The sequence below is a fragment of the Mus musculus genome, chromosome 3, assembly GCF_000001635.26.
Source record: "Mus musculus strain C57BL/6J chromosome 3, GRCm38.p6 C57BL/6J".
NCBI lineage: Eukaryota > Metazoa > Chordata > Mammalia > Rodentia > Muridae > Mus > Mus musculus.
In genome coordinates, this window is record NC_000069.6 from 109,125,903 (window position 1) to 109,148,515 (window position 22,613).

Genomic DNA, 22,613 nt, shown 5'->3' on the forward strand with positions numbered 1-22,613 from the left:
CACATTCTAGAACGATTTTTTTTCCTTCTCTTCATTTTCCTGAGGCTCCCCTCAGGCTGTGGCTGGAATCTGGTGGTTCAAACCCTCAGTGATGCTTAGTAAACCAGGCTCCGGCTTTCCCTCCTCATTGGTAGGGGAGTAGGATTTGAAACAGAAGAGCTTCATACAAACACAGAAATTCCTAGAAAGTCTAGGCCAGGCCCATAGGGAATTAGCCACATGGAATCAACAGGGGGACACGTGTGTGTTGGGGGAGGAGTGGCCTAGCTTGCGCTCCCCACCGACTCCAGTCATTGCCTGAAGCAGCCCAAGGAAAAGATGACTTTGCAGTGTGTCTGAAGGTGCCGTGGCTGCAGGCCAGAGGACAGTCAGCTGTGCCCACTATGTAGGGTCCCTTGAGAAGAAATAATTCCACCTTCCATGGGCCATCATTTCCACAATACACAAAAACTTTCTTTCAAGATTGTAAAAGGACCTTAAGATCAAAGAAGTTGTTAACCCCTGCCATATGGCATTTTGAATGATTATATGAAATATACAACATCATGTTTATAATATATCACCAATATCCCAATTGCCATTTAGCTTATCAATTGTTTCAAAACTGTGTCAAATAAAATTACACTAGAATCCCTTGGTTTTTATTTTTATCATTTCATTTTACTCCAGTTATCTTCATAAGATACATTAAAAATTTCTTTTGAACTAATAAGGTAATTACAACATTTCTTCTCTTTCCCCTTCCTATTCACTCCTCCTTGCTTGCCTCTAAATTCAAGGGCATTTTGTTTATTGTTATTGCACACACACACACACACACACACACACACACACACACACACACACACACACACATATAGCCTTCTAAGTCTGTATAATGCTATTTGTATGATGTTTTCAGGACTTACCATTTGGTATTGAAAAAGTAATTTGGTGCTCTTTTCTGGGGAAGATACCCCCCTCCCCCTTTCAGCATTGCTTCCTGGCTTGTAGTTCCCTGTGTTGGGTTGAGGCCTCATGAGATTTTTCTCCATTCATCTATTGGTGTTATTCTTGTTCAGCTCATATTTGGGCAGTCATTATGACTTTATGGATGAGATTTTGGTTAGACTCTATGGATGTTGTTTTTGACTTTACTAGGAGACACAGTCTCACAACAGACTCCGCCATCCTCTCGCTCTTGCAATCTTCCCTCTCTCTCGTCTGCAGTGTTCCCTGAGCCTTAGTTGTGGGAGTGTGTTGTAGACATGTCCGTGAAGACTGGACTCCACAACTCTGCATTTTGATTGTTTGTTGTTGTCTGTTGCAAAGAGAAATTTCCTTGACGAGGGGTGGACACTACACCTATCTGTAGGTATGTCTTAGAGTTTCTATTCCTGTAGAAAACATGACCAAGAAGCAAGTTGAGGGGGAAAGGTTTTATTCAGCTGACACTTCCACATTGCTGTTCATCACCAAAGGAAGTCAGGACTGGACCTCACGAAGGGCAGAAACCTGGAGGCAGGAGCTGATGCAGAGGCCATGGAGGGATGCTGCTTACTGGCTTGCTCCCCATGGCTTGCTCAGCTTGCCTTCTTAAAGAACCCAGAACCACCACCCCAGGGATGGCACCACCCACAATGAACCCTCCCACCTGGATCACTAATTGAGGAAATGCCTTACAGCTGAATCTCATGGAGACATTTCCTCAATGGAGGCTCCTTTCTCTGTGATAACTCCATCTTGTGTCAAGTTGGCACACAAAACCAGCCAGTACAAGGTACAAGGATGAATGCTTAGATTGTTAGTAGGGATTATGCTGATTTAGTAAATTAGTGGCTACAGATTCTCCTCCAGTGTCCTTGATTTTACTAGCACTGGGTCATTAGCTAGGCTTCCTGTCCCAGGCATGTGTTCCCTCTTGTTGAGAGGGTTTTAAATTTAATTGGAGAGTGGTTGGTTATCACCAACATGTGTAAAACTATGGAACCATTAGGCTATTCTGCCATTCTGGTTGCTACTGTGGTTCACCTGTGTAACAGCTAGAGCATATCAGTTCTGCCTCAGGGGCCTTTGTGCTGTTTCTGAAGTACATGGTATCTTCAGCAATAGGGGCTCTGCCTTCCAACCCTGGGAGGCAGCCAGCGGCAACAGCAATAGGTTGTACGCTTTGGGAGTCTTTTTGATGGCATTGGCCAAAAACTCAAAAGAGGGCTTCTCAGGTCTATGTAGGTAGTTTTGGGTTCTTGGAGGGAGCATTGTCATCCCTGATGAGAAACATTCATTAAAGCTATAAATGCATGTTTACACACAGAATTATGTGTCTTAGAGTTATTTTCAGGCAAATCGTTAATAGTATGATGGCCTTTGCAGACATCCTTACTGTTGTTTTACCCTCTTCCCTTTCCTCTGTATTTACCTTTCCCAGCCTCTGCCTCCCGCCTCCCCCTCAGCATCCCTCTCCCTTTCACATATCCTCATCAGATCACTTGTGTCCTACCATTTCCCTTTACCTCCCTCCTCCTCCCTAATGAGCCCCTTTTGCCCCCATCAGACCACTAGCACCCTGGTATTCCTCTCTCTGTTGCTCCCCAACATCCCTCTCCTGGCCATGATCGTGATTTACTCTCCTGGTTTCTGTTATTACTCTAGGCTATGTATTCATATCTGAAGATTTGGAAGTAGGAGCCCCCAACAAGAGGTGACATGGATGCTGGTCTTTCTGGGTCCATGGTACCTCACTCAACATGATTGTTTCTAGTCCCTTCTATTTTCCTGCAAACTCCATGATTTCACTTCCCCTTACAGGTGAACAGTATTGCATGGTGCATATGAACTACATTTTCATTATCATAGGAAACATTTTGAGAAATGGAAATTATGAAGTCTGAGGATTACACATATCAATTGAATTGTGTGCTTCCTTGAAGAAACTTGGTTTTCCCTGGGCTCCACACTGACTGACAGTCTGTGCATTTCCAATTCCATCCACTTAGAATACCAGTTCTTACAAATGTTCCCATTCTGAAAGATGAATTCCTTTATATTTTTCCTTTTTTGTTCTGTTCTGTGGACTGGCATATGCCTTCACACACAGTCTACTGATTCTAATGCTAATCGCTCCCAAAATTACTTACAAACACACCCAGGAATGTCTTTATTGGCTACCTGGATATCTTTTTTATACCAATAAAATTGGTACATAAAGCTCACATTATATCTGGGAAACTGGGGCCAATAAAACTGGGGCTTCGATTTGATGACTCAGTCAAAGATACTGACCAGGCGTGGTCTAGCATTGTTATAGTGTCAGGGGTTGAAGAGATGGCCTATTTGAGTATAAAGAGGTGAGAACTATAGAGTATTCCAAGTTCCAAGATAATAATAGTTTGCCCCTAAGATAGGTATTTACCTCGAGGGGAAATCCCCATAGATTTTCACCTAATTTTACCTCTTTCCCATATTTCCAAGCTTTTTAGAATAAATTTAGTACACAGAAGCGAGCAAATGTCTATTTACATGTTTTAGATTTTATACTGTTTTTTTACATTTATTTATTATATATGTGCACAAGCCTGTGTTCTACAGCACACATGTGGAGATCGAAGGACAACTTGTAGGAGTCAGTTCTCTGTCTGGGGAGGGCACTCAGGTCATGAGGATTGGTGGCAAGTACCCTTACCGTCTTGCTGGCTCTAGTGTCTTTATATTTTGATACCAAAAATACCTGAGTAGAATGTAGAAATCAGGCATAAAGTGCGCAGCAGGGAACCATTGGTAGGCATTCCAAAATTACTGGTGGAAGAGAAAAGACTATGGTAGGCAGTCCTGAGACAAAATTAGGAGCCAGCCTGGTATGAAATTGCTTGTGCTACACTTTTGATGCTGTGGCCTCTGCTTTCTCTTTTTCAAGTTTATTCTTTGAAAAGTTCATACACGGATACAATAGGTTGTAGTCATATCCACCTCCACTCCCTCTCTTCAACTTCCCGTAGCCTCTTCCCCATTCAGCTTCCTCTTTTGTTTAAATTAATTGATGAACACAGCCCATATATGAGTGGTTGTGGGGTCATTCACTGTCTTGGCCAACATCCCAGTGGCCACCCAGCTAAAGACAGCAGCTGTCTATCAAATGCTCCCCAGCTAGGGGTGGAGCGTCAGGAACACACTCCACTCCATGCTCACGTTTTTTTCTAACAGGCTTTGTGCAGCTAATCACATCTGCTATGAGTTCAGATGTGCAATAGCCACATCATGTCTGGAGGATGGCGTTTCTCAGCACTCCCTGCTACCTCTGGCTCTTAGGGTGTTCTTTGTGCCCCTGCTTCCCGGATGTGCCTTTAGCTCTTTACTATGAAGTTAAGAGGGGCAAATTCATATAAGTTCTCCTAGAACTCAGGGTTATGAACCCAGGTCTGCTGCAGAAGGAAGTAGTACTCCTAACTTCTGAGTCACCTCTTTCGCCCCACAAATGGGGGCTTTATTGCTCATGGGGAACAGTTAAGTATACTGCAAAGAATGTGGAGGCACATCTGACATACTCGAGTAGAGAACACACCTCTGTAGGAGGGACCCATGTGACCACACAGAAAGGACCCAAGTTATGACCAAGATAACGAGGAGAGCCAGTTGATAGCATTTTCAAGATCGATAGGGAAGAATGAACCACAGGGCTGATGATATCATGTTATAACATGAACCACAGGGCTGATGATATCATGTTATAACATGCAAATATTTTATCAAACATCTCTCTTCGCTTCTGGAACTTGCCCTACTCATTGTTTGCTTATTGATTTTTATGCACTTAACTAATATACAGCAAGAGTTTCAGGGACACAATGATGGCTCCTCTTGGCTTTGTTCTCGCTGTGCCTCCAGCTTAATGAATATTGCCTTAACGCTGTTCAGTGACTTCAACTAAATAGAAATCTTTACACTGTCTGGGGGCGGATTTCTAACCATTTCCACTTTATATTCGAAGCTTCTAAGAATTGAAAAACTTGACCAAGACTCTGAATCTAGCAACTGGTAAAAGCATTTGAACCCTTGTCTGATTCCATAGCCCATAACATACCATCACTAGCAAATGCATGCTACACAGTGATCCATACTTCACAGTGAACTTCATTCAACTCTTGACAGCAAACCCTTTTGCTGTTTTCATAAATCCAACCAGAGAACTCTACCTTCACTGTTTAAAAGGTCAGACTTTTGAACTCAGAGTGAATGAGAGGTTTGAGTAGCATCTTACGGAGTGCTACTTTGTGGAAGCCCTATATGTGTAATAACTAGAAAAAATTATAAATAAATAATTCTGAATTGATGAGGTTAAAAGAGAGGAGATACTTCATACAACAATCATAGTAATTTACCTGGAAGAATGGGGGAAATCCGAGGCAGAGAAAATAAAAATAGATAAACTTGCTGTAGCAAAGTTGGGGGGGGGGGAGGCGCACAGGCTGCCTCCTCACGGAAGCTAAGTGATGCGCACACTCTGTCCGTCCAGTGATCTTCTCAAGCCTCAAAGTAAGACTGAAATCAAGGCAGACAGCTTTGTCGTAAAACGGCCTGGAACTTCCTAAGCTAACCAAGCACGTTGATTAAACCCCTAGCACCGAACCCGAGTCAGAGAATACTCTCTCCTGCCCCATTCCCCCTTTCTCTTCCAGACACACATAAAATAGTGCCACAAAAGTAAGCGTGGACCAAAGAAAGGCCCTCCCCAGTGTACATCCATCCAGGGTGTACTCCCCTTTGCTAACTGCCATTGCTTTATTTGTGAGTCCAACTTTTGGAAGTAGGCCGGCGCTTCCAGGCGGAACCACGTGAAGAAGCACACTTCCCCCCCCTACGTTCCTCGACTCTTCCTTCATCAGCATCTCGCTATGTTCTCCATGACTTCCATGTCCAAACGTGAGATTTCGGACGGTTCCCTACATCTCCAGTGTTCCGTGACTTTTGCTTTTATCAGAGTATCCCAGATAATATATAAATATTGGGGCCATCGATTAAAAAATATGTAGTCTAACCTTTGACTTAAAAACAAAACAAGACAGCTAGAAATAGGTTGCAGAAGGAGAGATAGGTGAGGGCAAAGGAGAATATGATGACATTACATGTGGCAGAGATGAGAGATTTATGGGAAATGAATAGTAACAAAACACTGTCCCCTGTTCCCCAGACCACCATGGCTCAGGACCATCTATAGCACCAATTCCAGGGGACCCTCTGCCCTTTACTGACCTCCAGTACCAGCATGCATGAAACAGACATAAATACACATGCGAGCAAAAAACTCACACACACAAAATAAAAACATCTAAATTAAAGTAAGATCCTCTTTTGTGGGATAATTCACTCACAACTGTGCCACAAAGGTTTTGTGAAAGAGTCTTACATGTTAGCCCCAGCTCAGAAGCTCTTAGGAAAGGGTCTATTGCACAGTTTACGGCAGTACCTATGCCTGGCCATGGTGCAATCTCATCCAGGAGGGTGTCTGCGTGGATATGTGATGGTCTTTGCCCAGCTCTTTGCATTTAGTGTGATGAAGTATGGAGTCAAAGTTAACAGAGAATGGCAGAATTAAAAGTTCTTGTGTGAATTTTAGTATCTAATTAAAATATTTATGCATTCAATTTGTTTTTGAGTGAAGGTCTCATTATTGCTTCAGCTCAGGTTGGCCTGGCACCTTAGGATACTGCTAGCTGATCCTCAAGTGTTAGGTGTGTGTTATCTCACTGGTCGAACTTTGCTTTTCACCATTAAAAGTATTCAGTTTGGAGAATAAGTTACATAAAAGCAGGGAGTTTTTCTGTGAAACTGCATTTCCACATTTTTACTGGAGCAGGATGAGGGGCCACAGGTAAACAAATAAGGGGTTCAGGACATCCCATAGCTCTGGAGGGTGAGGACTAAAAAAACCACTAATACTAATACTTATATCTCCTGCCTTCTCACGGAGTCCAGCTGCCTTAATTTCTGGCCATTTGGGGATTATCCTCTCAGTGCCTCTCAACAGGTGCCCGGATGGAGCAGTTTTTTCCTCAGAGCCAGTATAAATTGTGGGTGAAAACGAAGATAAAAAAAAATGGGTGTGGGAGGTGGAGTTGGAGGGACATAGAAGAAAAGGTCCACATGGGCTATTTTCTGTTTTTAGTCCTATGACAGTCACTCTGTTGGCCTCACCCTGAGAAAAGGATTCCTGGGCAGGTATAACCTTCCTATTGACTAAAACTGGTTGGCTCAGATCTGGCCTGAAGCTCAGCGGTGGGGTGGTTGGTGATTTCCCCGTGCATGCAAGTTCTAACATAGTCCTTCCCCAGCACCACAGGAAACAACAATAACAAGCCACAAAACACACCCAATCGTCCAAAAGTGGTCTGGTGACCTCTACTACTGTTAGCAGATTTCAGAGCAGTAACCCAGTTCCGAAACTCTACTCTTGCAGTTTTCAAAACAAAGACAAAAGAAGACAAAACACAAGCCTCATTTTTTTAGACAATCAGGTCTCTGGAAGTTTCTGTCAGAAGGGTAGGGGAGCTGGGCATGGCTGACTCTGTCTTGCTCTTGTGGAGCCTCTGGTGGAGGAAAACCTGCGGTCTGTGGACTTGTGTGCGGAATCTCTCTCCTTGAGTAGCACACTGGTTTGTGTGCATTCCCAGAACAGTTAGGATGAGCGCTCCTTTGGGTGCAGGGACTGCTGCAGGTCCTTTGCCTTTGGCCCTTCTCCCTCACTTGGGCATATATCCACTTTGTCCCATGCTAGGGACAAAGAGTTCTGCTGGAGAACTCATAGGGCCACCCCAGGGGTTATCTTGGCCACAGGAGACATCACGGATAGATAGCCTCTACGGTTTTTGGTATCTGGGCCTCGATGAAGATGGAATTGTGGACGTCCTTGAGCTTAAGCCCAATGAAGCCAAATCTTCTCAAATGTGATCTGGGCTCTTTGAATTGATGCTTGTTTAGCGCTGCTTTTGTTTATTAAGAATAATCCAGGGGCTACTGATGTAACTAGTCAATAGAGTGTCCAATTAAACCACCAGAACCATATATAGCATTGTGGTGGTGCAGGCCTTTCATCCAAGCATGGAGGATGTGGAGGCAGGAGGATTAGAAATTTTAGGTCATCCTCACAGCTAGCATCCTCAAGAATACTTCTGAGATTTCTTTGTGGTTATCGCACAGTTTCTGATTGCTTTTGCTCTTGGGTATAGTTTTGTGTGTTGGAAACTGCATGAGCTTTTGAAACCTCAAAGCCCGAAGGCAACACCTCCTAATCCTTCTCAAACAGCGTGGACCGAGCATCCAAATATATGAGCCAATGGGCGCCGTTCTTATTCTATGAGCCAATGGGCGCCGTTCTTATTCTATGAGCCAATGGGCACCGTTCTTATTCTATGAGCCAATGGGCGCCATTCTTATTCAGACAACCACAGGCTCCGGGCCCGAGATACGCCACAGGTTTAGAGAACTGGAACATTTACTCCATTTACAACACGTGTTTGGGGCTCAGTGGTCGTTGGGAACAATTATGTTTTGTTTCTGCTTTTAAGGGGGTTTTGTTAGTAAGTCATTCTCTTCCTATTAGCTGCGTAGACTGTTAGAATCTTTAAGCTTCCGTCTGTTTGTCAACTAGTTGTCTTTAAAGTTGATTGACTGTGTCAAGCACTACACTATGGTTTCTCTGTCTTTTGCTATGGTTGGGATAAAGGCTTCTCAAAGGTGGTCCTTTTAATGACTTAGCACTCAGAGATCTAATGTGAGGTGGTGGTGGAACTCCTCAGAGATATATATGTCATAGAGGCAGGAACTCTAAGACTTGGGAATCTGCCATATGGAGGTTGCTGTTGGGACCCGGGTCCCTCTTCTTTCAAATATGATGTGCATTTGCTTATTCGATATCAGCTTTGCAGAAGGAATCCTGGATTTTGTCGTAAGCAAGTTAGATCTTCTGAAACGCACTTATTCCTTTTCAACAGTTTATTTTCTTGAAAATCTTCTTGGCAAAAGGTATGAGGCTTTGCACATCCATAGATTATGGATAAGGGCTCAATTATCAAAACCAAGAACGAGCCACTCCCCCCAAGGCTCTGCACCAACCACATGGAACATTATATTTTAAAAGAACTCTTGGGCCTTTCCTCACATAAAGATCACATGTCCTAAGCAGTTCCCCTGTGTCAGTTCTCATATGACTGTAGCAGTAATTTCATTCATATGGACTTAGAATTCAATTAATTTTTTTTTAAAGATTTATTTATTTATTATATGTAAGTACACTGTAGCTGTCTTCAGACACTCCAGAAGAGGGAGTCAGATCTCGTTACGGATGGTTGTGAGCCACCATGTGGTTGCTGGGATTTGAACTCCTGACCTTCGGAAGAGCAGTCGGGTGCTCTTACCCGCTGAGCCATCTCACCAGCCCCTCAATTAATTTTTTAAAATACAAATTTACCTTGTTACAGCATGAGGTACAAAAAATATCTTTTTATTATGAAAAGTGATGTTTTAAATGATAATTTTGTATTGTTATTTTATAAATTAGAGAGACTGAATATCACACAAACAGATAATGACTAGACCATAAATAAAACTAGATATTGACTCATCTTCCCCAGCCAGGAAACCTGGTCTTTAGAAATGACAGGCTTAGAGGAAGACAGCTGATGCTTCTAGTGACAATACAGGAAATTACATACCAGCTCCTGTAAGACTCCCCTCCCCAAGTGACTGCGACTTGATTAATCAACACTCCTTAAGTTAACACAAACAGTTCTCTTAATTTTTGTCTCAATTTTCAATTTTGGAGTAACTAAAGACAGCTATACTTTCCCCCCAGCCCCCCACCCTGCCCCACACTGGCTTCTCTGTTCCCAGTGAGCCAGCCTGTGCTCACACTGGCTTCTCTGTTCCCAGTGAGCCAGCCTGTGCTCACACTAGCTTCTCTGTTCCAGCGAGCCAGCTGTACTCTACCCATCTTTGGGTCTATATCAGAACACAGACGACAGCAGCAAGTTCACAAGAAATGTCCCTTGTTTTTGCCATTATTTCCACAGAGGGGATTATTCAAAAGAGAAGTCTTAGTCTTCATATAAGTGTTAAATTGACACTATCCACAGCTTGTGAAACTCAGGGAATCTTTACTTACCACAGGAAAGGCTGTAGAACTATGCCGTAATGCATATAGTAACACATCTAGTCCATACTAGTATTTTAGTCTGAAAGAAAAGCAGCTAGTCTGTGTCTGGTCTATACACAATTAGTTCAGTACTTTAGCCCATGCTAACAATAAAATATCTTTAATTGTTTTTTTTTTTTCCTGTAGAAAATTTTCACCACTGGCGATGTCAACAAAGATGGGAAGCTGGATTTTGAAGAATTTATGAAATACCTGAAAGACCATGAGAAGAAAATGAAATTAGCATTTAAAAGTTTGGACAAGAATAATGACGGTGTGTCCTATATCAGTGCTTATGAAAAGTCCTCTTTATGCTTTCAAGGCTAAGATAACTCTAAGTGATTATTATCTGTGTCATTTACTACTTATTTATTAATGTGACTGAGAGTTCATATTTTTATTCATCTATTTTTTTAAAGATTTTATTTTATTTTTAGGTGTGTGTGTGTGTGTGTGTGTGTATAGGGTTATGTGCACAGGAGGACAGGTACCTGCAGAGATTGCAAGAAGGTATCAGATCCCTTGGAACTGGAGTTATATGTGATTCCGAGCCACCCAACATGGGTTCTGGGAACAGAACTTGGGCCTCTATGAGAGCACTGAGACATCTCTCCAGCCTTAAGAGTTCGTATTTTTAGTGAAGAAAATCTATAGGTAGCGTTGACTACTGAATTTAAAATTGCCACAAAATATTAACTATTGAGGTTATGCTGATCCCATTTACAGTCGTGGCTTAAAAAATAATTACAATAGGAGGTATTAATTTTTTCATATGTGGGTGTGACTATTGAATATTGTAAAATTCAAAAACTTCATATCTTACACTTGGCAATCTTTTTGAAGGATTAATTTAGAAAAGATAGTCTCTGATCCTTGAAAAGATAACAGCACTGTATGAATCTGTACCTTCTGGCTGGGGTGGCATCTTCTCTGTTTAAAGTAGTAACTTGGCAATGGAGTCCCAGTTAAATAGGAAGAAAATCAGCAATGGCCATGGTAGGAAAAGCACCAGACCCCATGCCCAGCGGCAACCCTGGCAGAGAGAACGAATTGATAAAGATTATGACAAAGCTCTAAACCTTTCCCGACTCAATGTGTGGGCAGGGTCACCCACTCACAGAGTTCCTTTGCAAGAAAGAAGTTGAACAATAGATTGAAAAAAATATTTATCTTCTCAAGGGTTGGTTTGGAAATTTTTAATAAAAATCTAGATAGTAAATATTTTTAACACACAGACCATGTAGTCTGAGTTGTGACTGTTTCTCAACCAAAGAGTGTATATAGACAAATTGTATGGTTGTATTCAGATAAAGTCAACATGTCTTATTTGGAGAGACAGCTATAATGTATCAGCTACTGATTTAGACTGAACCCTAACTTAAAATCAAACTCCTTCATATAACCAAGCTTTTCGGATGGTTTCATTGATGGTTCACAAGAGCCAAGAGCTGAGTGTGTGGTGGAGGCAGAGCTGAGTGCGTGGTGGAGGCAGAGTTGTGAACGTCAACTAGCTTCGAGTGATGTGTCCTCAAGTCTAGCCTGAGTCCAATCCACAGGCAAAATTCAGTTTTTAAAGTTAACTTTCCTTTCCCCACACAAACTTTGACCCCAATCTGGACCCTCTACAATTTAGTTGTAGAGACAATGTTATCTGTGTCCTGTTAATAGCTGGGAGCTGGGTTAATCTCAGGATCAACTGCTATGATCAAGTGCTCAGCCATCCACCACATAAGTGGTGCCCACATCATTGTCCACTCCAGGAAACAAATTGCAGGAAATACAGACAAAGGTAACAATACATTGTTAGTAAATGTAGACCATTCCCCCTTCACTTACTACTTTATATGTATTTGAAACAATGTATCGTTATAGGTTCATGTTTTCATTAGAATTCCTTAACTTAAGCATTTATAGTTTATTTTCTCATCATTTGTGGGCCTTGTACTAGTGAATACTGCTGCTTGCTAAAAATTAGAATCAGAAATAATCCCAAAATGTGTGTTTCAGTTATTCATGGCCATTTACAAGAGTAAAACTTTTAATCACTGAACATAGGGGTATCTGGTTGAGGCACAATGAGGATAAGATCCTATCTTGGTTCCTTCCTTCCTTCCTTCCTTCCTTCCTTCCTTCCTTCCTTCCTTCCTTCCTTCCTTCCTCCCTCCCTCCCTCCCTCCCTCCCTCCCTCCCTCCCTCCCTCCCTCCCTCTCTCTCTCTTTCTTTCTTTCTTTCTTTCTTTTTTATTTCATTAGTAAGTATAAGATCCTATCTTTCTTTGTTTCTTGGTTTCTTGGTTTCTCTCTCTCTCTCTCTCTCTCTCTCTCTCTCTCTCTCTCTCTCTCTCTTTCTTTCTTTTTTATTTCATCACTAAGTATATTTTAAAAATTTCAAAATAGCAAAAACTCTTTGAAGTTAAACATTAAGAAAATGCTAATTTCAAGCACAATGAGAAAATATCAATAATATTTCCATGATGTTTGTAGAAAATGATTTCAACATTTTCAACTGTTAATATTCAACAAACAGAATAATTATTTTAAGATATAGTTCGTTATGTCTCCCTTTTCATTTCTGATTTTATTTATTTGTATACTGCCTCTGTGCCCTCTGGTTAGTCTGGCTAAGGGTTTATCTATCTTGTTGATTTTCTCAGAGAACCAGCTCTTGGTTTTGTTGATTATTTGTATAGTTCTTTTTGTTTCTATTTAGTTTATTTCAGCCCTGAGTTTGATTATTTCCTGTCATCTACTCCTCTTGGGTGTATTTGCTTCTTTTTGTTCTAGAGCTTTCAGGTGTACTGTCAAGCTGCTAGTGCAAGTTTCTTTTTGGAGGCACTTAGAACTGTGAGTTTTCCTCTTATCACTGTTTTCATTCTGTTCCATAAGTTTTGGTATGATGTGTCTTCATTTTCATTAAATTCTAAAAAGCCTTTAATTTTTTCTTTATTTCTTCCTTGACCAAGTTATCAATGAGTAGAGCATTGTTCAACTTCTATGTGTATATGTGCTTTCTGTTGTTTTTGTTGGTATTTAAGACCAGCCTTAGTCTGTGGTGATCTGATAGGATATATGGGATTATTTCGTTCTTCTTGTATCTGTTGAGGCCTGTTTGGTGACCAATTATTTTTTTTTTTTTCACATTTTTTTTCCATTTTTTATTAGGTATTTCGCTCATTTACATTTGCAATGCTATACCAAAAGTCCCCCATAGCCACCCACCGCCTCTCCCCTACCCACCCACTCCCCTTTTATGGCCCTGGCGTTCCCCTGTACTGGGGCATATAAAGTTTGCGTGTCCAATGGGCCTCTCTTTCCAGTGATGGCCGACTAGGCCATCTTTTGATGCATATGCAGCTAGAGTCAAGAGCTCCGGGGTACTGGTTAGTTCATAATGTTGTTCCACCTATAGGGTTGCAGATCCCTTTAGCTTCTTTGGTACTTTCTCTAGCTCCTTCATTGGGGGCCATGTGATCCATCCAATAGCCGACTGTGAGCATCCACTTCTATGTTTGCTAGGCCCAGGCATACTCTGACAAGAGACAGCTATATCAGGGTCCTTTCTGCATAATCTTGCTAGTGTATGCAATGGTGTCAGCATTTGGAAGCTGATTATGGGATGGATCCCCGGATATGCTAGTGTCTACATGGTCCATCCTTTTATCTCAGCTCCAAACTTTGTCTCTGTAACTCCTTCCAAGGGTGTTTTGTTCCCACTTCTAAGGAGGGGCATAGTGTTCACACTTCAGTCTTCATTTTTCTTGAGTTTCATGTGTTTAGGAAATTGTATCTTATATCTTGGGTATCTTAGGTTTTGGGCTAATATCCACTTATCAGTGAGTACATATTGTGTGAGTTCCTTTGTGAATGTGTTACCTCACTCAGGATGATGCCCTCCAGGTCCATCCATTTGGCTAGGAATTTCATAAATTCATTCTTTTTAATAGCTGAGTAGTACTCCATTGTGTAGATGTACCACATTTTCTGTATCCATTCCTCTGTTGAGGGGCATCTGGGTTCCTTCCAGCTTCTGGCTATTATAAATAAGGCTGCTATGAACATAGTGGAGCATGTGTCCTTCTTACCAGTTGGGGCATCTTCTGGATATATGCCCAGGAGAGGTATTGCTGGATCCTCCAGTAGTACTATATCCAGTTTTCTGAGGAACCGCCAGACTGATTTCCATAGTGGTTGTACAAGCCTGCAATCCCACCAACAATGGAGGAGTGTTCCTCTTTCTCCACATCCACGCCAGCATCTGCTGTCACCTGAATTTTTGATCTTAGCCATTCTGACTGGTGTGAGGTGGAATCTCAGGGTTGTTTTGATTTGCATTTCCCTGATGATTAAGGATGTTGAGCATTTTTTCAGGTGCTTCTCTGCCATTCGGTATTCCTCAGGTGAGAATTCTTTGTTCAGTTCTGAGCCCCATTTTTTAATGGGGTTATTTGATTTTCTGAAGTCCACCTTCTTGAGTTCTTTATATATGTTGGATATTAGTCCCCTATCTGATTTAGGATAGGTAAAGATCCTTTCCCAATCTGTTGGTGGTCTTTTTGTCTTATTGACGGTGTCTTTTGCCTTGCAGAAACTTTGGAGTTTCATTAGGTCCCATTTGTCAATTCTCGATCTTACAGAGCAAGCCATTGCTGTTCTGTTCAGGAATTTTTCCCCTGTACCCATATCTTCAAGGCTTTTCCCCACTTTCTCCTCTATAAGTTTCAGTGTCTCTGGTTTTATGTGAAGTTCCTTGATCCACTTAGATTTGACCTTAGTACAAGGAGATAAGTATGGATCGATTCGCATTCTTCTACATGATAACAACCAGTTGTGCCAGCACCAATTGTTGAAAATGCTGTCTTTCTTCCACTGGATGGTTTTAGCTCCCTTGTCGAAGATCAAGTGACCATAGGTGTGTGGGTTCATTTCTGGGTCTTCAATTCTATTCCATTGGTCTACTTGTCTGTCTCTATACCAGTACCATGCAGTTTTTATCACAATTGCCCTGTAGTAAAGCTTTAGGTCAGGCATGGTGATTCCACCAGAGGTTCTTTTATCCTTGAGAAGAGTTTTTGCTATCCTAGGTTTTTTGTTATTCCAGATGAATTTGCAAATTGCTCCTTCTAATTCGTTGAAGAATTGAGTTGGAATTTTGATGGGGATTGCATTGAATCTGTAGATTGCTTTTGGCAAGATTGCCATTTTTACAATGTTGATCCTGCCAATCCATGAGCATGGGAGATCTTTCCATCTTCTGAGATCTTCTTTAATTTCTTTCTTCAGAGACTTGAAGTTTTTATCATACAGATCTTTCACTTCCTTAGTTAGAGTCACGCCAAGATATTTTATATTATTTGTGACTATTGAGAAGGGTGTTGTTTCTCTAATTTCTTTCTCAGCCTGTTTATTCTTTGTGTAGAGAAAGGCCATTGACTTGTTTGAGTTAATTTTATATCCAGCTACTTCACCAAAGCTGTTTATCAGGTTTAGGAGTTCTCTGGTGGAATTTTTAGGGTCACTTATATATACTATCATATCATCTGCAAAAAGTGATATTTTGACTTCCTCTTTTCCAATTTGTATCCCCTTGATCTCCTTTTGTTGTCGAATTGCTCTGGCTAATACTTCAAGTACTATGTTGAAAAGGTAGGGAGAAAGTGGGCAACCTTGTCTAGTCCCTGATTTTAGTGGGATTGCTTCCAGCTTCTCTCCATTTACTTTGATGTTGACTACTGGTTTGCTGTAGATTGCTTTTATTATGTTTAGGTATGGGCCTTGAATTCCTGATCTTTCCAAAACTTTTATCATGAATGGGTGTTGGATCTTGTCAAATGCTTTTTCTGCATCTAACGAGATGATCATGTGGTTTTTGTCTTTGAGTTTGTTTATATAATGGATTACATTGATGGATTTTCGTATATTAAACCATCCCTGCATCCCTGGAATAAAACCTACTTGGTCAGGATGGATGATTTCTTTAATGTGTTCTTGGATTCGGTTAGCGAGAATTTTATTAAGGATTTTTGCATCGATATTCATAAGAGAAATTGGTCTGAAGTTCTCTATCTTTGTTGGATCTTTCTGTGGTTTAGGTATCAGAGTAATAGTGGCTTCATAAAATGAGTTGGGTAGAGTACCTTCTACTTCTATCTTGTGAAATAGTTTGTGCAGAACTGGAATTAGATCTTCTTTGAAGGTCTGATAGAACTCTGCACTAAACCCATCTGGTCCTGGGCTTTTTTTGGCTGGGAGACTATTAATAACTGCTTCTATTTCTTTAGGGGATATGGGACTGTTTAGAAGGTCAACTTGATCCTGATTCAACTTTGGTACCTGGTATCTGTCCAGAAATTTGTCCATTTCGTCCAGGTTTTCCAGTTTTGTTGAGTATAAGCTTTTGTAGAAGGATCTGATGGTGTTTTGGATTTCTTCAGGATCTGTTGTTATGTCTCCCTTTTCATTTCTGATTTTGTTGATTAGGATTTTGTCCCTTTGCCCTCTAGTGAGTCTAGCTAAGGGCTTATCTATCTTGTTGATTTTCTCAAAGAACCAACTCCTCGTTTGGTTAATTCTTTGAATAGTTCTTCTTGTTTCCACTTGGTTAATTTCACCCCTGAGTTTGATTATTTCCTGCCGTCTACTCCTCTTGGGTGAATTTGCTTCCTTTTTTTCTAGAGCTTTTAGATGTGTTGTCAAGCTGCTAGTATGTGCTCTCTCCCGTTTCTTCTTGGAGGTACTCAGAGCTATGAGTTTCCCTCTTAGAAATGCTTTCATTGTGTCCCAAAGGTTTGGGTACGTTGTGGCTTCATTTTCATTAAACTCTAAAAAGTCTTTAATTTCTTTCTTTATTCCTTCCTTGACCAAGGTATCATTGAGAAGAGTGTTGTTCAGTTTCCACGTGAATGTTGGCTTTCCATTCTTAATGTTGTTATTGAAGATCAGTCTTAGGCCATGGTGGTCTGATAGGATACATGGGACAATTTCAATATTTTTGTATCTGTTGAGGCCTATTTTGTGACCAATTATATGGTCAATTTTGGAGAAGGTTCCGTGAGGTGCTGAGAAGAAGGTATATCCTTTTGTTTTAGGATTAAATATTCTGTAGATATCTGTCAGGTCCATTTGTTTCATAACTTCTGTTAGTTTCACTGTGTCCCTGTTTAGTTTCTGTTTCCACGATCTGTCCATTGATGAAAGTGGTGTGTTGAGGTCTCCCACTATTATTGTGTGAGGTGCAATGTGTGCTTTGAGCTTTATTAAAGTGTCTTTAATGAATGTGGCTGCCCTTGCATTTGGAGCGTAGATATTCAGAATTGAGAGTTCCTCTTGGAGGATTTTACCTTTGATGAGTATGAAGTGTCCCTCCTTGTCTTTTTTGATAACTTTGGGTTGGAAGTCGATTTTATCCGATATTAGAATGGCTACTCCAGCCTGTTTCTTCAGACCATTTGCTTGGAAAATTGTTTTCCAGCCTTTCACTCTGAGGTAGTGTCTGTCTTTTTCCCTGAGATGGGTTTCCTGTAAGCAGCAGAATGTTGGGTCCTGTTTGTGTAGCCAGTCTGTTAGTCTATGTCTTTTTATTGGGGAATTGAGTCCATTGATATTAAGAGATATTAAGGAAAGGTAATTGTTGCTTCCTGTTATTTTTGTTGTTAAAGTTGGCATTCTGTTCTTGTGGCTGTCTTCTTTTAGGTTTGTTGAGGGATTATCTTCTTGTTTTTTCTAGGGCGTGGTTCCTGTCCTTGTATTGGTTTTTTTCTGTTATTATCCTTTGAAGGGCTGGATTCGTGGAGAGATAATGGGTGAATTTAGTTTTGTCGTGGAATACTTTGGTTTCTCCATCTATGGTAATTGAGAGTTTGGCTGGGTATAGTAGCCTGGGCTGGCATTTGTGTTCTCTTAGTGTCTGTATAACATCTGTCCAGGCTCTTCTGGCTTTCATAGTCTCTGGTGAAAAATCTGGTGTAATTCTGATAGGCTTGCCTTTATATGTTACTTGACCTTTTTCCCTTACTGCTTTTAGTATTCTATCTTTATTTAGTGCATTTGGTGTTCTGATTATTATGTGTCGGGAGGAATTTCTTTTCTGGTCCAGTCTATTTGGAGTTCTGTAGGCTTCTTGTATGTTCATGGGCATCTCTTTCTTTAGATTTGGGAAGTTTTCTTCAATAATTTTGTTGAAGATGTTTGCTGGTCCTTTGAGTTGAAAATCTTCATTCTCATCCACTCCTATTATCCGTAGGTTTGGTCTTCTCATTGTGTCCTGGATTTCCTGGATGTTTTGAGTTAGGATCTTTTTGCATTTTCCATTTTCTTTGATTGTTGTGCCGATGTTCTCTATGGAGTCTTCTGCACCTGAGATTCTCTCTTCCATCTCTTGTATTCTGTTGCTGATGCTGGCATCTATGGTTCCAGATTTCTTTCCTAGGGTTTCTATCTCCAGCGTCGCCTCACTTTGGGTTTTCTTTATTGTGTCTACTTCCCTTTTTAGGTCTAGTATGGTTTTGTTCATTTCCATCACCTGTTTGGATGTGTTTTCCTGTTTTTCTATAAGGACTTCTACCTGTTTGGTTGTGTTTTCCTGTTTTTCTTTAAGGACTTGTAACTCTTTAGCAGTGTTTTCCTGTTTTTCTTTAAGGACTTGTAACTCTTTAGCAGTGTTCTCCTGTATTTCTTTAAGTGAGTTATTGAATTCCTTCTTTATGTCCTCTACCATCATCATGAGATATGCTTTTAAATCCAGGTCTACCTTTTCAGGTGTGTTAGGGTGTCCTGGATTGGGCGAAGTGGGCCTTCTGGGTTCTGATGATGGTGAGTGGTCCTGGCTTCTGTTAGTAGGATTCTTACGTTTACCTTTCACCATCTGGCAATCTCTGGAGTTAGTTGTTATAGTTGTCTTTGTTAAGAGATTGTTCCTCTGTTGATTTTGTTACCCTCTCTCAGCAGGCGTGGGAGACAAGCTCTCTTCTCTGAGTTTCAGTGGTCAGAGCAGTCTCTGTAGGCAAGCTCTCCTCTTTCAGGGAAGGTGTACAGTTATCTGGTGTTTGGACCTCCTCCTGGCTGAAGGTGAAGGCCCAAAACAGGATCTTTCCCAGAAGCTGTGTTGCTTTGGCCAGGAAGGTGGCCAGTTGTCTGGAGTCGCAGATGTTGCCACCTGAGAAGCTCTGTGGCTCTTGCCGGGAAGGTGGCTGGTTGTCTGGAGCTGAAGATGGCGCCGCCCAGAAGCTCTGCGACTCTCGCCCGTCCCAGAAACGGCTGGCACTCTGTATTCCACACGGTCACCCGTGCAGCCTGCCCTCCGCGGAGTCCCGGAGCCAAGAAGGCTCCCGCCGGCGCCTGTGCCACAAACCTCTCAGGCCAGGCAGACCCCCGTGCTCTCACCAGGAAGGTGGCCGGCTGTCTGGAGCTGAAGATGGCGCCGCCCAGAAGCTCTGCGACTCTCGCCCGTCCTAGAAACGGCTGGCACTCTGTATTCCACACGGTCACCCGTGCAGCCTGCCCTCCGTGGAGTCCCGGAGCCAAGAAGGCTCCCGCCGGCGCCTGTGCCACAAACCTCCTTGGTGACCAATTATATAGTCAGTTTTGGAGAAGGTATCATGAGGTGCTGAGAAGAAGGTATATTCTTTTGCTTTAGGATGAAATGTTCTAGAAAAAGCTGTTAAATCCATTTGGTTCATAACTTCTGTTAGTTTCACTGTGTCTCTGTTTAGTTTCTGTTTCCATGATCAGTCCATTGATGAGAGAGGGGTGTTGAAGTCTCCCACTATTATTGTAAAGGGTGTGATGTGTGCTTTGAGCTTTAGTAAAGTTTCTTTGATGACTGTGGGTGCCTTTGCATTTGGAGCATAGATGTCCAGAATTGAAAGTTCATCTTGGTAGATTTTTCTTTTGACCAGTATATGAAGTGTCCTTCCTTATCTTTTTTTGATAACTTTTGGTTGAAAGTTGATTTTATTTGATATTAGAATGGCTACTCCATCCACTTCTATGTTTGCCAGGCCCCAGCATAGCCTCACAAGAGACAGCTATATCAGGGTCCATTCAGCAAAATCTTGCTGGTGTATGCATAGGTGTCAGCGTTTGGAGGCTGATTATGGGATGGATCCCCGGGTATGGCAGTGTCTAGATGGTCCATCCTTTCGTCTCAGCTCTAAACTTTGTATCTATAACTCCTTTCATGGGTGTTTTGTTCCCAATTCTAAGAAGGGGCAAAGTGTCCACACTTTGGTCTTCATTCTTCTTGAGTTTCATGTGTTTTGCAAGTTGTATCAGAAGTGGATGCTCACAGTCAGCTATTGGATGGAACACAGGGCCCCCAATGGAGAAGCTAGAGAAAGTACCCAATGAGCTAAAGGTGGAACAACAATATGAACTAACCAGTACCCCTGGAGCTTGTGTCTCTAGTTGCATATGTATCAGAAGATGGCCTAGTCGGCCATCATTGGGAAGAGAGGCCCCTTGATCTTGCAAACTTTATATGCCTCAGAACGGGGGAATGCCAGGGCCAAGAAGTGGGAGTGGGTGGGTAGGGGAGTGTTGTGGGGAGGGTCTGGGGGACTTTTGGAATAGCATTTGAAATGTAAATGAAGAAAATACCTAATTTAAATAAATAAATAAATATATAAATAAATAAATGGATGGCTACTCCAGCTTGTTTCTTGAGACTATTTTCTTGGAAAATTGTTTTTCATCCTTTTACTCTGAGGTGGTGTTTGTCTTTGATACTGAGGTGCATTTCCTGTATGCAGCAAAATGTTGGGTCCTGTTTATCCAGTCTGTTAGTCTATGTCTTTTTATTGGGGAATTGAGTCCATTGATGTTAAGAGATATTAAGGAAAAGTGATTGTTACTTCCTGTTATTTTTGTTGTTAGAGGTGGAATTACGTTTATGTGGCTATCTTCTTTTGGGTTTGTTGAAAGATTTCTTGTGTTTTTCTAGGGTGTAATTTCCCTTCTTAAGTTGGTGTATTGTCCTTTGTAGGGCTGGGTTTATGGAAAGATATTGTGTAAATTTAGTTTTGTCATGAAATAACTTGGTTTCTCCATCTATGGTAATTGAGAGTTTTGCTGGGTATAATAGCCTGGGCTGACATTTGTGTTCTCTTAACGTCTGTATGACATCTGCCCAGTATTTTCTGGCTTTCATAGTCTCTGGTGAGAAGTCTGGTAAAATTCTGGTAGATCTGCCTTTATATGTTACTTGACCTTTTTCCTTTACTGCTTTTAATATTCTTTCTTTGTTTAGTGCACTTGGTGTTTTGATTATTATGTGATGGGAGGAGTTTCTTTTCTGGTTCAGTCTATTTGGAATTCTGTAGGCTTCTTGTATGTTCATGGGCATCTCTTTCTTTAGGTTAGGGAAGTTTTCTTCTATAATTTTGTTGAAGATATTTACTGGCCCTTTAAGTTGAAAATCTTCATTCTCATCTACATCTATTATCCTTAGGTTTGGTCTTCTCATTATGTCCTGGATTTCCTGGATGTTTTGAGTTAGGATCATTTTGAATTTTGCATTTTCTTTTATTGTTGTGTCCATATTTTCTATGGAATCTTCTGCACCAGAGATCCTCTCTTCTATCTCTTGTATTCTGTTGGTGATGCTTGCATCTGTGACTCCTGATCTCTTTCCTAGGGTTTATATCTCCAGAGTTGTCTCCCTTTGTGATTTCTTTATTGTTTCTACTTCCATTTTTAGATCTTGGATGGTTTTGTTCATTTCTTTTGCCTGTTTGATCGTCTTATCCTGTAATTCTTTAAATGATTTTTGTATTTCCTCTTAAAGGTTTCTAGTTGTTTACCTGTGTTCTCCTGTATTTCTTTAAGGAAATTATTTATGTCCTTCTTAAAGTCCTCTATCATCATAATGAGAAGATTTTAGATTCAAATCTTGCTTTTCTGGTGTGATGGTGTACCCAAGACTTGCTATGGTGAGAGAACTGGGTTCTAATGATGCCAAGTAATTTTTGTATCTGTTGCATATGTTCTTATGCTTGCCTCCCACCATCTGGTTATCTCTAGTGCTACCTGCCCTCGCTATATCCTTCCTGTGATCCTGGTTGTGTCAGAACTCCTCAACATTCTTTATTCTTAAAACATAAGGTGACATTCTGCTTTGTTTTAGCCCCCAGACTGTAAACAATGTTCTCTTTCAAGATCCATTTTGTTTCATGCATTTTGCATTTTTGTACATCTTTGGTGGAAATTTTTTCCTTAGAAGATGTTCCCCATACAGGACTAAGTCTTTGAGTGTGGCCCAGGAGAATGCTGGGAGGAATCCAAAGCTCTTCACTACTGAGGACAACACCTCTGCCCAACCTGTTCTCCAGAATCCCTGCTATTTTCCTATCTCCCCACACCATCTTTTTTTTAGGTTCCTCTCTCAAAGGACATCTTTGATTTCTCTTGTCCTTTGTATAGTGTTCCCCTCCCCACTTACACACACACACACACACACA

General features: G+C 41.2%; 1 protein-coding gene across 1 annotated transcript in view; it reads left to right on the plus strand.

The window, feature by feature from the left end:
* Positions 1–22,613, plus strand: part of Slc25a24 (solute carrier family 25 (mitochondrial carrier, phosphate carrier), member 24) — a 45,261-nt gene that overhangs the window by 2,754 nt on the left and 19,894 nt on the right. The window contains exon 2 of the mRNA NM_172685.3: positions 10,310–10,436. Within this exon, the coding sequence (NP_766273.1) occupies positions 10,310–10,436 (127 nt within the window). The remainder of the gene's footprint in view (positions 1–10,309; positions 10,437–22,613) is intronic.